General features: G+C 60.4%; 2 protein-coding genes across 3 annotated transcripts; one reads left to right on the forward strand and one right to left on the reverse strand.

The window, feature by feature from the left end:
• Window positions 1-185: 185 nt before the first annotated feature.
• PRRG3 (proline rich and Gla domain 3) lies at window positions 186-10093 on the reverse strand. 2 transcript variants are annotated; one of them, XM_074551771.1, is made up of 4 exons: window positions 9968-10093; window positions 6791-6831; window positions 2932-3092; window positions 186-2423 (listed from the first exon to the last, which is right to left on the reverse strand). In XM_074551771.1, exons 2-4 carry the CDS (start codon window positions 6795-6797, stop codon window positions 1884-1886), a joined length of 708 nt encoding a protein of 235 aa, XP_074407872.1. In that variant the 5' UTR covers window positions 6798-6831; window positions 9968-10093; the 3' UTR covers window positions 186-1883. The 2 variants fall into 2 exon arrangements, with proteins under 2 accessions (XP_074407872.1, XP_074407873.1); XM_074551772.1 differs by having other exon boundaries at window positions 6791-6827; window positions 9968-10059.
• Window positions 10094-14387: 4294 nt separating this feature from the next.
• Window positions 14388-15749, forward strand: CLDN2 (claudin 2). The gene has a single exon (XM_074551773.1). It carries the CDS (start codon window positions 14617-14619, stop codon window positions 15310-15312), a length of 696 nt encoding a protein of 231 aa, XP_074407874.1. The 5' UTR covers window positions 14388-14616; the 3' UTR covers window positions 15313-15749.
• Window positions 15750-16798: the final 1049 nt, after the last annotated feature.

A 16798-nucleotide genomic window follows, 5' to 3' on the forward strand; every position in this document is an offset into this window, starting at 1 on the left:
CACCACACGGCCAGGCGAAGTTCAGAGCTCCAGTTGGATGCGTGGGGTTCACTCCTGGACGCTTCCATCCTCACTAGGGACAGTCCAGCTGCCATGGTGGGGGTTATTGGTATCACTGTCCCCCACAACACCCTTTGTGGGAAAAAGCCATCCTGTGCCACTCAGACAGTGAGGGTTTTTTAATAAATACCTTTTTTTTTTTTTTTTTTTTGCACAGAAATATACCAAGTTTTACAGAATACAAACTGCAGGGATAATGACCGAGCATCAAAGACAGAGGATGCAGAGCACCCTTGTGTCTCCCTCTGCTGTTCTCTAGCTCTGGCCCTGAGCTGCCAGCTCTCCCCATAACCCCACCCTGCTAAGGCTGGGGAGGGGACAGACGAGGTGCCAGCATGTCCTGCCCCAGGAGCAGCCAGGCTGGCAAGCCCCAGCTCTGGGCTGAGGGCACCAGCTGGAGGGCATCGCCGGGGCCGGGTGGGGTGCAGGCCACTGATGGATGGACAATAGCCTTTTGGTGCTGGTGGAGAGGCTGCTGCTGGGTGAACAGCGGGTGGTGCAGTGCTGGGAGCTTCTGGGCTGCTTCTGGGGGCTTGGAGCACAACCCTTGGATTAATCCATCAGATGTGACTGGGGAAGGACAGCCCAGTTGCCTGGACCCTACAGGCAGCTGCCCAGGGAAAGGGGAGACTGATCCCACAGCAAAGCTCCCTGCTCTGCCCTGCCCTGGCTACACAACCACCCAAGCAGGGCTTGGCCCTGCTCCTGACTGTCAAGGCATGGTCCTGTGGCTCCTGCCCCTGTCAGCAGGACTTCCAGGCCACAGCCTTGGACACTCTGCCCACCCGAGAGGTCAGGAGGAGAGTGGGATGCAACATCCCACTGTACCTGCTCTGGAGGACAAAGAGCCCCAAAGAGAGGAGCCAGGCAGGGCAGAGAAGTTTGGGGTAGGGAGAGGGGAGGTTTGGCCTGTCTGCAGGCTCTCACCTCTGGGGCAGACACCAGATAGGCCACACTCCAGGAGAGCGCTGAATCCCCATCACTTAAAGCCATGAGACCACAGTTGGCTCGGGGTCAGAGGACCCCCTTGGCCAGCTCCGCAGCAGCCACACCTCCAGCTGCTCAGCACCCACAGGGGAAGAGCAGAGAGCATCAGGAAAAGGCCCTGCTACTCCTAAGTCACTTACCTCAAGTACAAGACCACCACGAGCCCTTTCTCCCTTTCCAAAGAGATCCAGGAGATCAGAGAGCACCTTCTAGCTGCTCCTCCCTGATCTCCACACAGCAAATATCCCTACAGGTACCACAGTGTGGCCCGGGCTCCCCACTCCCACTCAGCAACAAATCCACATGGGAAAATCACCATCTCCCCACAGAGCTGGCCCCACCAACTGCAGGGATGGACAAAAATTTGCCACACCAATCCTGCATCTCCATCACCTAATCAGAGCCCTGAGCAGTAGAACAGGGCCCAGAACATGGGGTGAGGCTGAGCAGCAGCCCAGGGAGGCAGCAAGGCTGCTCTAATAATGGGAAATGTTATGTCTGTTGGAGGGGGAAGTGAGGAAATCAAATGCACCATGGGGAGACCCCCACATTGAGCCAGGAACAAGCTGCTGCTCTGCTCTGGCTGCTACAGCACTTACGTGAGTGGGGAGTGAGGGGCAGGAGATGGCTCCAGAGCCATCCCACAGCCAGCCCTGCCTCACCCCACCTGGGGACAGCCATTTTTGGTTAGGAGGGTAAGGCTATTGTGTGATGGCACCAGATTGTACAGGTGAGATGGGGGCCTGACGAACACCTGAAGGGGGTGCCAGGCACGGCAAAGGGAGGGTGGCTGGGTGAGTGTGACAGTGTGAAGAGGCAGCAGGGAGGCACACCCGCTATTTGCCCGCGGCGGGGGCCGTGGCCACGATCTCCTCGTACTTGGGCGGAGGCTCGTTGTAGGAGACGCTGGTCTCCTCGCCGCTGCTGCTGCTCTCCGGCTGGCCCGTCACCTCCTCGTAGGAGGGCGGGGGAGTGGCGCTGGACAGTCTGGAGAGGACGGACACGGAATGCTCGGGCGGGCACAGGGTGCTGTCTGCCTGCGGGGTGCCCCCGGCCCGGGCATCCCCAGCCCCGCGGCCGCTGGCTTCCCGCTGGTACTGGGTCTCCCCCTGGCTCTGCGAGCGCTCCCGGTACACCATGACCCTGGGCAGGCTGCGGCCCGTCCGGCTGGCCAGGTACCGGTTCTGGGCGTAGGAGGGGCGGTGGCGGGTGGCCTTCTGCAGCTGGCACCTCCAGATGATGAACAGGGCGATGACTATGAGGAGAGCCACTCCCAAGAGGGGCACCACCACGTACATAGCGTCAGAGCGCTCTGTGCTGTGCCCGGGGTCCTTGACAGAGTACACAGAGCTGGTGTAGCCTTTCCAGAACTCCATCTGTGACAGGAACAGAGAAACAACCATCAAACAACCATCACGTGCTGCAGGTGGGAGAAGGACCCCACCCACCACCAGCAATAACCACTGCCCTCCCCAGGCCCAGAGAAGGGGCAGTGTTTTGGATGTCCCCCACCCCTTCAAGCTGAGGTGCTGTGGGACCAACACAGAAGGTCCTGGGAACGTCCCTCAATATCCCACAGCAAGCAGGGAAAAATTTATTCCACACCAAGCCCAGCCTAGAATATCATGGACAACAGCAGAGATTTGCCACACGTGCCAGGGGAGCACTAGCTCAACCTGCAGCTGTGGGCAGGGAGTCCTGGCAAAAGCAATGCCTGAGAAGGGAAAGCCATGCTGGGAAATGAGGCGACAACATGCTGCCTGCAGCCAGAAGAGGACAAAAGGAACAGGAGAGGCTGTTCTCCTTGTGCTCTCCCTTTGTCTCCAGCCTGCTGAGGGTGAACCCTCCCAACCGCCCTGGGACACACATGCAGGACACACGCACCGTCTTCTCCTTGTTCTCAAACACCTCCTTGACCTCCTCATAGCTGCAGACCTCCTCGATGCACTCCCGCTCGATGGTGCCCTGCCGGATCTCCTCCAGGAAGCCATTGGCCCTGGGAAAGCGTTTCAGCAGCGAGTGGGCATTCCTGGCCCCCAAGAACACTGCAACACACAAGGCACAGACACTGTGAGCAGGGACAGATACCCATACCCCATAGCTGGCCTCTGCCCAGCGAAGCTTTCCAACCCAGCTTCCTGATGCCACACCAAAAACCCAGGGCTACAATCAGGTAGGACAGCAGGTGGGACAGCCAAAGGGGCACAGCACTCTTGGGGTCTGCACAGAGACATGGGACCAGGAGCCCTCCTGTCAGGGCTGAGGTGCTAGAGACACCAGAAGTGGCAGGTGCAGCCACACAGAGCAGCTGAGGGAGACAAAAGGCTCCAAAAATACTGGTTTTCAACCTTCTGCCCCTGATGGATTTCATCTTTCTGCCCCTTTGCTGCAGGGCATGGGAGATCCCACCAGGAGAGCAAGACCCTGCAGGGCTGGGACACAGAGCTGTGCCAGGACAGGGGGCCAGCACCAAGAGGGACTCAGAGCCCACAGTTCAACACGACAGCCTGCTGGGAGCTGGTGTCCCTGCTGCCAGCTGCTCAGCGTCATGCAAGCTCAGGTGGCATCAAGGACTCTGTCCAGGCCCCAGAGAAACCCCTGTCTTCTCCCAGGCCCAGGAGAACAAGGGCAAACATGCCCAAAACACAGGGACAGCACAGGGGGATGTGAGTCAAGGGCCTGAGCAACCTCTCCTCACACAGCAGCACATTCTCATCCCCACTGTGTTTTGATGCAGAGGCCTCACAAACTTTCCTCTGCTCCCAAAGCCTGGGAGACTCCTCAAGTCCTCCCATAGTGCATGCAGTCCTGGAGCCAGACAGAGCAGGAACAGCACCTTCCTGCCTGCAAGAGGGACACCAAAGCCTCTCTCCATATCCTGCAAGAGGGACACCTCCAGGGGGTGCAGGAGGCCAGCACCTGCCAGGACCTGCAGCAGCACAGGAGGCAAAGAAGCTGTTTGCTCAGAGAGCAGAAACTTCACACAGAACATGATCCTTCCAGGATCCAAACACACATTTCATGAATGCGTGTTTCCACAATGCAGTTCAACACACTCAGCTCTAGGCTGCTTCCAGCCCTTCCCACCAAGCCACAAAATCCTGCTGCTCCCCTTGGGAAGATGAATCAGTTCAGCTGGGTGATCCACAGGAACATATTGACCTCCTTCACCCTCAGGCTCAGTCTTCCACTGGATCAACAAGGTGAACCCATTCACACAGCAGCAGGAGTATCAGAGGAGGCAGGGGGACACAATCTCCCATCTCACCAGCTTGGTGCTAACAAAATACTGGCTCCACAAGCAAAAGAGTCAGTGAAAAGCCACCAACTTCTTTCCTTAGGAGCCTTTTGCCAGGGAGAAAGGCAAGTTTCCTTCTGCTTTATGTTCCATGTATCCGGCTGCTGAAACAATACAGCAAGGTATTTGTGGGAGTATTTGGAAATATCAACAGGGACAAGATCATGGTGTAAGAAACAACTACTACTGTGCTACACCAGCCTGGGATTGGAGGCACTGAGCTGCTTTTGTGCTGTGTAGGTGCATTTTCCCCTTGTGATTTATTAATGCCTTGCTTCTGTGAGAGTTTGCAGAGGGCTGAACCACTGAGGTGTGAATGAAGAGCAGCATGAATGATGTGAGTCACAGATCTTCCCTCAGAATCGACTTTATTATGCAAACCAATATTTTTTTTACAAGGACAACCGAAAAAGCATTTTCAAGAGGCACAGAAGGCATCTTGCAGAAGGGCAGGGATCAGCTTGCCTTGGCTTTCACAGCTGAGGAGGGCAATGCTGGCTGCAGAGGGAACAGGATGGCAGGCTGACCTTGTCTTGAGCCTTTCCAGAAGGAGATGAAATTTTACAAAGACAACATTCACTCTGCAAATGTCCTGTACTTTGCTGGAGAAGTCTGGCCTCACCTCCTTTGCCTCCCACCTTGATCAGGCCGTGGTATAAACTCTCCCCTCCTTGGCACTTGAGCCCGAGACTTGGATTTCAACTTCCTCAGCACATCTTAGAGCAACAGGCTTGGCTGCAGATCTCACTGTCAGGGTTTTCCATCCATCCCTGCAGAAAGTAGTCACTGGACCCCTTCCCTGCTTTGCCATGCTGAGCTGGCCACTAAGGTAGGAAATAAAAACAGATACACAGGCAGGCAGGTATCAAAAGCACTGTCCCAACTGCAAGCATGCTGTGACAGAGGTGTGTGTTTTTCCCCACATGCAATTTCCCTCAGGGACATAGAAATGGCAGGAGAGCAGAAACTGAGTCACTGCTCCCTCCCCCTGAAAGTGTCAAGTGGCTCAGGACCAGAGCAGGAAAACCAGGGGCCCTCAGGAAACCTCTCATCTCTACTGGATCCCCAGGTGACATGAAGAGCAGCCAGCCAGGCAGGTTCTGTCCCCAACCCAGGGGGCTGAGGGGACCTGCCAGTGCCCAGCAGCCCCAGTGCTGATCCCCTGTGCCTCTCCAAGCCTCCCCACACCAGCTGGAGAACCGGTGCTCAGGAAAGATCAGAGCTTTTAGGCAGGGAAAGCAGGAGCAAGGGCTGGGTTCACCTCAGCCCTTTCCTGCTGGCTTTCCTGAGGTGCTGCTGGCCCCTGGTGGACACCTCCCCACGTCTCAGCTGCTCTGCTTGGGGGGCTGCTTCTCTGGGGAAGGACTGTGGCTGTGCCTGAAGGGCACATGCCTCCTTGCCTCCAGGGATGGCAGGGAGCATGTGGTGGAGAACCTGCCCATCACCACATCCCCCCTGCACATCAGGGTCACCATGAAGGGGACACTGCCACCACAGCAGACACCTTCCACCACTAGGACATGCTGGTGAGCCAGCACTGAGCTCTGGGAAGGAGAAAAGGCAGCAGTGGAGGAAGGCAGGGACCCAGCTGGGCACCCTCCTCATTAACTGAAGATTAAAGCAGCCTTTTAAAAACATTGCCTGAAGATCTCTGCTCCCTCCCGCACCAGCACAGCAGAGATAATGAAAGAAGGCATACCTGTCATCCCTGGGGTCCTCCTCCTCCTCCTCCCCAGCGTGGCTACTGCCTCCACCTTCACAGCTGGCTCTGGTGGCACTCCAAGCAAATCCTGAGATCCCAGACAGATCTCTCCATCTCCATCTCCTCCTCACGCTCCCATCACACCAGGGCACACAGCCTCCATGCAGGCCGCCCAGGAGAGCCAGAGAGAGGCTTGAGCCCAGCTCTGGACAGGCCACACAGCTCTCTGCAGCCCTGCCAGGCTCAGCCCATCTTTAGTGCTGGCCCAGCAGTGCTCTGGGTGTGGCACAGCGAGCTCAGGGTGGGGCTGAGCTCGGCAGCTTGCACAGAACACAGAGCCCCGGTGCCACACAGGGCAGCGTGGCCCCCAGGGTGGGCACTGCCAGGGTGCCAGCCATGGGCACGAGGAGCACTGCTGATGAGAGATGTCAGAGCAGACAGGCAGCCCAGAGAACCCTGGGGAGGCCTGTCCTGCACAGCAAACAGCACACAGAGACAGAAATGCTGCAGAGGTCAGACCTTCAGCACCTCCTCTCGACTCCCACCTTGCAGAGGGGAGAGAGAAGCACAAGTCAGGCCGGACCTCAGACCTCACCCAGGGCCAACAGCTGATGGCAGCTGCTCCCCAGAGAGGATGACACCCCCCAAAATGCACAGGCACCCCTTTGTTGAGAGATGGCTGTCAAACATCCCCTTCTCTCCAGCACCACCAGCCCCTCTCCGCCTTGCCTGGGAGCACTTACTTGCCATGCTGCCTCACTCGGCCAAGGGGGCTCCTGCCTACCTGCAGGGAAAGAAAACAGAGAGTCACTGACAGCTTACATTTCCAACCAGTTTCAAAGCCCAAGCCTCCATCACCCAGGATCAGATTAATGCAGAAAGCATAGTGCTGAGCAGTGCACCCATGGCAGATCCAGCCCAGCAGTGCCCCTGCAGAGAGCCAAGGATTCCAGCTGCCTCCCTGCTCCTCACCTGCCTGGAGGGGCTGGAGGGGCTCAGGGCACCCTCAGCTCCCAGGGAGAAGCAGGGCCCTTGCAGACCAGCAAAGTAGGAAGGGGAAAACTGGATGAAGGATAGACCCCATGTCTCACCAGCAGACAAGAAGACCTGCATGTCAGAGACTGCTGGGAGCAGCCTGGTGCTCTTCCCTTCCACTAGAGATTGATGGATACAGGTGAAGCAATCATCTTATTTTAGAGCAACTTCACAGACGTGCCTGTTCTCACTTCTGCAACTCCTACCCACAATCTGGTTGTTGGGCCAAGATAAGGGCAGCAACAGAGTGACAGAGCTGCCTGCACACCCAGGACAACAACTCTCCAGCTGGACAAGCAATTTTTGTGCTTCAAAAGCAAAACTGAACTAAACAAAACCCCACAGAAGTTACAGGAAGCCCAGCAGAAGCAGAGGATCTCTGCTTGTTTTCCATGCTTTGTCTTCTCCCTGTGCTCAATGCCCCATGGATCAGAGTGCCCTGGGCTGGCTATTGCTGTGTGTGACACTTGCTGTGGCAAAGCCACAACTCTGTCAGGAGACAGAGGGGACAGGACTGCCCAGCTCCTGCAGGGATTTATTGCAGATGAAGGAGCAAGCATGGTTGGAAACAGCAGGAACTAAACCACACGCTGGTGTCAGGCCCAGGACTTTAGACATCCAGTTATTCCCAAAGCACTTGGGTCTGCTCTGCTGGGGTGAGGTCAGGGACAGCACAGAGCTGCTCACAGGGTCAGCAGGGCTGGAAACACACTTCTCCTTTCACACGAAAGGCAGGCACACAGAAGGGCAGATGCTGCACACCAGCACACCCCACAACAGCCACCTTCCAGTAAATGCAGCCCCTCTCCCTGCCCGCATCAGGTTTGCTGTGCTTTCCAAGGCTCCTACACCTCAAAGTGCCAAGAGGGCATGCAAGCCTGGAGCTGTGTCCAGAGAGAGAAAGCAGCTTCTTCCCAACAGTGTGGGAAGCTCAGATTGCAAACTTCAGGCTGGAGTTGAAGCAGCAGTGAGGGAAAGCAGCACCAGAAGTACATGGGAGAGATCTGCTTCCAGTGCCCCACAGCCCAGCCCTGCTTCTCTGAGCCCTTCTGGGGGATGTGAGAGACCTCTGGATCCATGAATTCCCCCACAGGCTCTAGGCAGGGACCACCTGACCACTTCTGCTGTCATCAGTTCTTACAGGGACCCAAAGCCCCGGAATAAAAGAAAGGACAGCCCAGAGCACATGCCACAGTTTCCACACAAACCCTCCTTGTTACAGGCATCCTCCCCCTCTGATGGACAGGAGAACAAAGACACAGAAAGAAGGATATTCTCACATCACACACCAGGCAACAAATTTAATGCTGTTTCATTTCATTTACACTCTTTTACTTTGTTCCACGTATCTGTGTCAGTGCCACAATCAGGGAGCTGCACACAAGCCTCCAAGCACAAACAATGCCGGTGAGAAGGGCAGACGTCCCAGCCGCTTATTTTTATTTCCACATGCAAATTCCTGGCCACCTCCAGCGAGCAGGAAAAGCGGGAGCAGCGCACACGCTGACGCCGAGGGGAGCAGCATCCCTCCTGCCCCCACGCAAGCCGAGAGAAGCCTGGAGCTGGAGGCTGACCTAGCAGACGCCCACCCATTCCCGATGCCCCCCCTCCGGCTTCCCATCCTCTATAAATACCCCATCGATAGGAGGTTGCTAAGGCAACCGTGGGGAGGCGCGGGGGATGCAGCCATGGGAGTGAGGATGCTGCAGTCGCACATTTGTGTCTCCCCCAGGCTCCCCCCATCCCCGCCCCCGCTCCCGTCACTGCTGCCAAAGGAGGAAATCGTGCCGGGAAAACACGGAGCGCGCCTGGAGCCGGCTCCCCGCGGGCCCCGAGGGGACATGGGGGTCCACAATGGAAGGTGGCACCTCCTCGACAGGCTGGGGGTGGCCCAGTCCCCCCGAGCCCCCAGTGCAGCGCCATGCACGCAGGGAGGGTGCTGGCAGTGCCAGCATCACGTAGCCGCGGTGCCAGCTGGATGCCAGCAATATTGGGGCTTTTCCGTGCCAACATCCACGGCGAGGAGAAGAGGATACGCCGGCTACGCCTGACAGGGCAGGAAGCCTCGCCCTCCCAAAACAGCCGTCACACCCCAGCCTGCTCCCTACGCTGCCCTGGCAGTGCCAGCCCGGCTCCTCTGTGCCCAAACCCAGCTCCAATGATCCCCACTGTGCTCGGCTTCCAGAGCCACCCCACTGCTGGGACCCACAGCTCACCTGTCACCCTGCAGCAGGGACCCCCAGCCCACCTGCCCAGGTGTGCAGGGGCTTTCCAATCCCCCCTCAGCCTTCATTGCCACCCCACGGCAGAGCCCTCAAGCCCAAGTGCCACCCCACAGCTGAGACCGCCAGCTCACCTGTGACCCCACAACAGGGACCCTCAGCTCACCTGTGACCCCACAACAGGGACCCCCAGCTCACCTCCTACCCCATGGCAGATCCCCCTTGCCTACCTGTCACCCCACAACGGGGTCCCCCCCTCGTCACCTGTCACCCCAAAGCGGGGTCCCCTTCCTCACCTGTCACCCCATAGCGGGGTCTCCTATCTCACCTGCCACCCCATAGTGGGGTCCCCTAGCTCACCTGTCACCCTACAACAGAGACCCCCATGCCACCTGTCACCCCACAGCAGGGTCCCCCAGCCCCACCTCCCCGGCTGTGCGGGGTCCTTCCAGCCCCACCCTCCGCCCCACCGACACGTCCTCCTCGTCTCTGCCGCTCTGCTGTTCGCCGCGCGCCCAGACACGCCGCGCCAGTCCCAGCGCTCCCGTCTCCCCTCTCCGCGGCACCAGCCCCTTCATCCCCGCTCCTGCCCCGCAGCCGCGGTCCCAGAGCTCCGCTGTCCTCCCCCCGGCCCCGCGGCCGCACCCCGCGCCCCGCCGGTACCTCATGGCGGCCCCGCGCCCGCCGCAGCCGCTCCCTCCCGCCGACGGGCAGGGGAGGACAAGCACCGCCCCTGACACGCCCCCTCCCGCCCCTCGACCAATCGCGTCCCTCCGCTGCCCGCCCGCGCCGCCTTCCTCTAGCAATGGGGATGCGGGGCGGGTGAGTGGGCGTGGCCACACGCTCCTCCCCCAGCTCGGGATGGATCGGCAGCCAATCAGAGCGGGCTGCGGCTGCCGGGCGGTGCCTCGGTGGCCGCTGGGAGTCGTAGTCCTGAGCCCCGCCGTGTTTCCGCGGAGCCCGGGCGCGGCCCGGGGGCGGCCCCGGGGGTTGGACGAGGCTCCGGGCGGGTCTGGCCCCGCTGCCGCACGCAGCGCTGTGCGCCTTCCCCTGCCTGTTGCCTCACGCCGGCCTGCTGGGGCCGGGACTGCCAGCATTCCGCGGGTGTCCCGCGGTCACATCCCCTGTCGCCTCCTCCTCTTCATCATCCTTCTCTTCTTCCTCCTCCTCCTCCTCATCATCATCCTCCTCCTCCTCCTCGCTGCCCGAGTCCTCATAAAAGCAGAGGGTGGCCTGCACCGGGAAGTTCTCCAGCAGCTTCTCCCCCACGCTGTACAGGTGGTCAAAGGCCTTGGACTTGGGCCAGAGGAGCCTGTGTGGGGAGAGTCGGGGTGAGCCCCCGCCCGCCGCGCCCCCGCGCCCGCCCGCGGCCCCGGGGCCAGGGCACGTACCTGACCGGGTGCTGGAAGAACGCCAGCGCTTTGCCGGGACCGCCGTGCCCCTCCGCTGCCCGAGTCTGGGGAGACACAGCCGGGTGGTACCGCGCTCCCGCTGCCCGGGCTGGCACCGGGGTGCCACACACACAGCGACTCCCCCCTCCCCTGCCCCCGAGCTGAGGCGCTCACAGCCCCGCGGGGAAGCTGGCATCTACCCCCACACCCTCCCGACGGGCTTTTTGCCAGTGTAATCTCTGCCCCGTGCTCCAGAGCAGGTGCCCAGGCATGCCGCTAACGCCCTGAGGAATGCCCGCCCGGCTGGGAACAGGCGGCCCCCTCAGGGCTGCCGTGGCCGTGTCCCCTCAGGGGCTCAGCCTGGCCCGGCCGGTGCTCCAAGGGAGCTGGGCACGGCACGGCCCTGGGACAAAGGACTCCATGGGACAAAGTGACCGAGAGGCTGGTTTGGTGCCAGCAGGGAACCCCACGGGCATGGGGACAATGCCAAACTCACAGCGTCCATCTCCTCCCGCCGCGGCGCGGGTCCCTCCTGGGCTCGGGGCAGCCACGGTCTCCAGAGAGGAAGGGCTCTAAGGGGGAGAGAGAGAGAGAGGAGCTTCAGCGCCACAGCCACCCACCCTGGCCCACTCCCCTTGCCTTGCTCGGGTGAGGCAGCCCCACAGCATCACCCGCCCGGCCAGCCCTGCCCGAGTGCCAGCGCCTCTGTGCCACCCACGGCCGATGGCATCAGAGTGCCCCCAGCACCTCTGTGCCACCCATGGCTGATGGCATCACAGTGTCTGTCCCCAGCACCCTCTGTGCCACCCATAGCTGATGGCATCACAGTGTCTGTCCCCAGCACCTTCCGTGCCACCCATGGCCACTGCCATCAGAGTGTCCCCAGCACCGCAGCCTTCACCCAAACCCAGCTGGAGCTCCCCCATCCCACCTTCCTCACCCTCCTGCCAGCCCTATTCCCCGGTACCTTGCCCCTTGCTCCAGCCCCAGGGCTGGGCAGGCACTGGGCACCGGCACCCGGAGCCCGTGGGCAGTCAGGCAGCAGGCAGCAGCTTGCATGGTGGCAGGAGATGCTGTCCCTTGTGACACTGCAGACCCTCGATGGGGACACATTTATAGCTCTGCCTCGGCCGTGACTCACGAATTCTTTGGGGCTGTGGGGACAGCGGTGTGAAATTTGTCCCAGTTGTGTAAACAGAGGGCCGGGGGGAGGCTGGGGGCGGAGGGGCTGCGATCTCTGGTGGAAAAGCAAAACACAAAAGGGAAAATTTGGACACCATTTGTGAGAAAATCCCCGGGGGGGAACAGGGGAGGGTAGAGACAATTAACAAGGATGATAAAGTGCTCTTTGTAGCCATTTGCATAAAGGAGGCAAGGGAGATGGGAAAGGGATGGGAAATGGTGGGGCAGTATGATGGGTATGGGATTGGGACAGTGCAGTGGGCATGGGATGGGGCTGCGTGTTGGGCATGCTATGGGCACAGTGTGTTGGGCTTGTGCTGGGGACAGCACAAAGGGCACGACAAGGACAGTGATGGGCTACAGTGGTGGCAAGCACAGAGCCACCAGGAGGCAGCTGATGGCTCCAGAGAGGATCGATACAGACAGGAAGGGAGGACACGTGGCAGGGATGGACCCTAGGCACTATCAGGGCAATGGTCTTGCTCAGGCACCCATGGCTCATCACCCCAGGGAGCTGCCAGATCCCATTGATCCTCACAGATGGCAGAGCAAGCACTTGCCAGTGTTCCCTGCCCTCTCCTTTGAGTTTTTGAAATGTGGACTACAGCAGGAGGGACAGAAGAGCTCCTCAGCAGAGGGTGCAAGGCTGATGCAGCCTCTGGCCCCAGCAGGGCCACTCACCCCGTCCCTGCCCACTGCTCCTACCCAAGCATTCAAAGAAAATGCCACTGGCAGCTCCTGGGAGAGTTTCAGTTTGGGACAAGGAAAGAAAATAGCAAATGGTCCCTGCTGTAGCTCTGCTATCAGCATCCAAACACTGCTGTCCAAACGCCAGCCAGACCCTGCTCAGCTCTGAGCACAATTTGTCACCAGAGGCCCTGCCTGCCCCTGTCCATCTGTGGCAGCCGGTGAGCAGGAGGGGGCACGGGGCCAGCACAGCTCTCATTACCTTCCCCATTTGCTCCTCATTTGGGCCAGTAGTCTTACAACAACAAACCCCGTGGAGGACAAGCAGGGCCAGGAAGAGTAAACCAAAAGTTCAGGCTGGCTCTGAGGAGTGGGGAGCTCAACCTGCTGGTGTTTCACTGCCCCTCGAACCCCAAAACAGGCAGCACAGCCCAGAGTGGACACATGGATGTGGCACAGTCATCTGCCAGCCACTAAGGCTGTCTAGAAGGATGACAGCAAGCCTCAAAGCTGAACCCATTAGGTGAACCTACCCCAATAATTCATAGACTACCAGCAAAGCAAGCTCCCCAATCCTTCCCGACACCCAAAGGGTTTAATTCTGATCTGCAATAAGCCTCTGATCCAGGAGATTTGCAGGTGGATTGTGCAAAGCTGAACAACTGCAGCCCCTGATCCCCTGGGCTGGGGCCCTGGCTGCTCACCCTGCCCCGAGCAGCCACTGCCAGTCCTGGGTGACCCCCGGCTGCAGCCACCCCGGGTCCCACCCTGCACCTCCAGCCACCTCCGTAAGTACCTCAGAGCCCCTTCCCTCGCCTTCTGCCAGCACCCAGAGCACCCTGAGCACCCAGGTTTTTCTTTTCTAGGTGTGGGAGGTCTTGGAGAGCAGACAGAAAGCTGGCAAGCTTTGGTGCCGAGCATTTGAGGTGGCAGCGGGGGGGACGGGAGCAGGGGCAGGCCCCGGGTGGTGGCAGCACGCTCAGCCAGGAGCATTCCCGGGGGAGGGAGGCCACTGGCCGCGGTGCCGGGCTCAGCCCGGTTTCGCAAGGCACCACAGGAGGAGGAATTTTTAAACAAAGCAGAGGGAAAACAAACCAACCCTCTCCACCACCTCTGCCAACCTCCCCTGCCTGTGTACAGGGCTGTGGGCGGGAGGTGGCACCGGCACAAAATCCCAGAGGAGCTGCACCCCGAACTGCTCACCCCTCCACAGGACAGGTCACCCCTCCACAGGACAGGTCACCCCACTTGGCTGGCATGCTTCCACAAAGCATCCCAAAGGAGATGCCAGCCCTGATGTAATTCTGCCCTCTGTGGGCCTCCAGGCTCTCCTGGGGATGCAGGTGTCACTGTCACATGCGTCCCTCTCCATCCTTGTCCCCAGCAGCACAGAAAGGCTGATATCCATGGTTCAATCTCAGGTGGCCATGTCCCTTTATGCCAAAGGAGCCTCAGCAGCTCGGGGTGGCTCGTGGGTGGCTGCAGATGCCTCGGGTGAGCCCCGTGCAGATGGGGACAAGGTGCCATCCCCTTTCCTCAGCTGGGGGAGCTTTGCCTTCACCACCTGCAGTCAGCTCCAGCAGGTCCCAAATAGCATGGTGCAGACATGGCATTTTTGGCTTCCTCAGCTCGAGGCATCACAGAAGACAGGGAAGACTGCTCGAGGAAGGCAGTGGGCACTTTCCCCCCAGCAGCAGCTGGCTCTCCATCCCTGCCCGCGGCGTCAGTGCAGGGGAGGGCTTTGGCATCCGTCCTGGGCAGCGCGGCTCTGCCTCTGGAGCCTGCCCGGGGAGATAGCGGGGGTGAAAGGGCGCCTGGCGCTCCTGCACGGGCTCGGGTCAATCGTTAATCGGGAGGGATTGCTTTCCGCTCCCGCAGGTAACTCCCCGAGCTCCCACCCCGGACAAAACCGGCACCCCCGGCAGCGGGGTGGAGCTGCAGCGCTGCGAGCGGAGCCTCTCGCAGGGCCATGGGAACGTGAGCACACGGCAGGGACCTGGGCGACAAGCTGCGAGCCTCGGCCAGCGACAGAGGTGACAGCCAGCCGCCACCATGGTGTCCATGGGGCTCCAGCTGCTGGGCTACACCGTGGCCTTCTTAGGCTACATCGGCACGCTGACGGCCACGCTGCTGCCCAGCTGGAAAACCAGCTCCTACATCGGCTCCAGCATCGTGACAGCCATCAGCTTCACCAAGGGGCTGTGGATGGAGTGCGCCACGTACAGCACGGGCATCACCCAGTGCGACATCTACAGCTCCCTGCTCAACCTGCCCGCCGACATCCAGGCGGCCCAGGCGCTCATGGTGAGCTCCTGCGCCGTGTCCTCGCTGGCCTGCCTGCTCTCCGTGTTCGGCATGAGGTGCACCGTGTTCAGCCAGGGCTCGCCGGGCAAGGACCGCGTGGCGGTGGCGGGCGGCGCTGTCTTCGTGCTCGGGGGGCTGCTGTGCTTCATCCCGCTGGTGTGGAACATCCACGTGGTGCTGCGGGATTTCCGCAACCCCGTCATCCCCGACAGCATGAAGTTCGAGCTCGGCGAGGCTCTTTACCTCGGCATCATCTCCTCCCTCCTTTCCCTCGTCGGCGGCTGCATCCTCTGCACGTCCTGCCCTGCCCGGGACACCAACACCGCCTACTCCAGCGCCTACCAGCCCCAGCTGCTGGCGAGCAAGAGCCCCCAGCCCTCCGTCAGCCAGGTGCACAAGACCAAGAGTGAAGTCAATTCCTACAACCTGACAGGATACGTGTAGTGGCTGCAGGGGGAACCAGGCTGGCACCTCTCCCGGCTCCCAGGGCAGCCGGGCTGGCACCGAGGGAGCGCGGTAAGAGCAGAGGGCACGGGCATCGACGGGTGCTTGGGGGGGTTGGCCCCGCTCTCTCCCCGGCATTCTGAGAGCCTGTGACTGCTCGGAGATCCCAGCCGGTGGCTTACACTGCTGAAGGACCCTGAACCCGGCTCCTGTTCCTTACTCCGTGGAGCTCCTGGCGCGGCGGGACCCCAGCCCGCAGCCCCAATGACCCTGCCTGTAAAGGGGAGTGGGCTTGTGGCCGCAGGGGGCGGCCCGCTGGCCATGGAGGCACCGCAGCAGGGTCAAGGGCATGTGCGTGGGTCTGCAGGTGCTGCTGGGGGTGGGGGGGTGAGTGCTCGTTGCAAACCGATGTCGCAATAAATACGTCTTTCTAGCCACACTGTATCCGAGCTTTTCTCTGGCACGGGGCTGTGGAGGGGGGCAGGATGTGAAAGGTGCCCCTGCCTCTCCCACCCCAGGGCTGATGGCTTTGTCACCCGCCAGCCCCGGCAGGTGGGAGCCCTGCTGAGGGGGAGGAGGGCCACTCCCTGGCACAGTTTGTCCCTGGGCACCACGCTGGGACGTTGCCATGCACCACTACTGCCAAGGTGCCAGCAGGGACTTGCAGAGCTCCCTGTGGGATAATAACACCTTCCCTCTGTTCCCCCAGCCCTTCTTGCTTCTGGGAGTGCAGGTGTGATGAGGCTGGGGATTCATTGCCCTGTGTGTGGCACACCCCAGTCCCCAGGTGCTGGGCAGCCCTGGCATTCCCACATCCCCACCCCAGTGAGCACTGGCACCCTGGGCAAACATGTTCCCAAGAACCAGGGGCAGCTCCTGGCTATGTTGGAGTCTGAGCAGCCCAGCTCAGCGGCAGAGAGGCCTCACAGGCAGGTCCTGAGCCCCAAGGTCCTTGAAGGGTCTGTTTTGGGAGAAAATGCCACCAGTGACACACTGGAAAGCTGCAAGGGATGGGCAGGCAGGAGGGACAGGCTATGTGTCTGCAGCCCTGCACAGGAACATCCACACAGGCTGCTGGTGGCACTGGGGGGTGCTGGCACATGCCCGGCTATGGCAGGAGAGGAGGTGCAGGCAGCCCAGCCCCACAGCCCACCGGGGAGCAAGAACATTTGAATCCATGTGCTGTACCACTAACCCAGTGAGAGAACCCCTGCCCTGCTGAGCCACAGCTCAGGGCCACCCAGAGACCACCCCAGGGAGCAGCAGGCCTTGCTCTACCTGCTGACCCCTCATAAAGCAATTTAGATTAGGCCATGGAGAGGAGGGGACCATTTTGCGCACTCAAACGTCACCAGTGTCACCCTTGCACCAGTGAAACCGTGTTTGCTGTGGGGTTAGCACGCTCCTGATAACATTGGGTCACGCTTTCTCCCCTCCTCAGAGGGCAAGGAGCTACCAGAGACCCACCCTGGGGTGACAGTCACTG

Source organism: Zonotrichia albicollis, chromosome 14 (assembly GCF_047830755.1).
Source record: "Zonotrichia albicollis isolate bZonAlb1 chromosome 14, bZonAlb1.hap1, whole genome shotgun sequence".
Classification (NCBI taxonomy): Eukaryota; Metazoa; Chordata; class Aves; order Passeriformes; family Passerellidae; genus Zonotrichia; species Zonotrichia albicollis.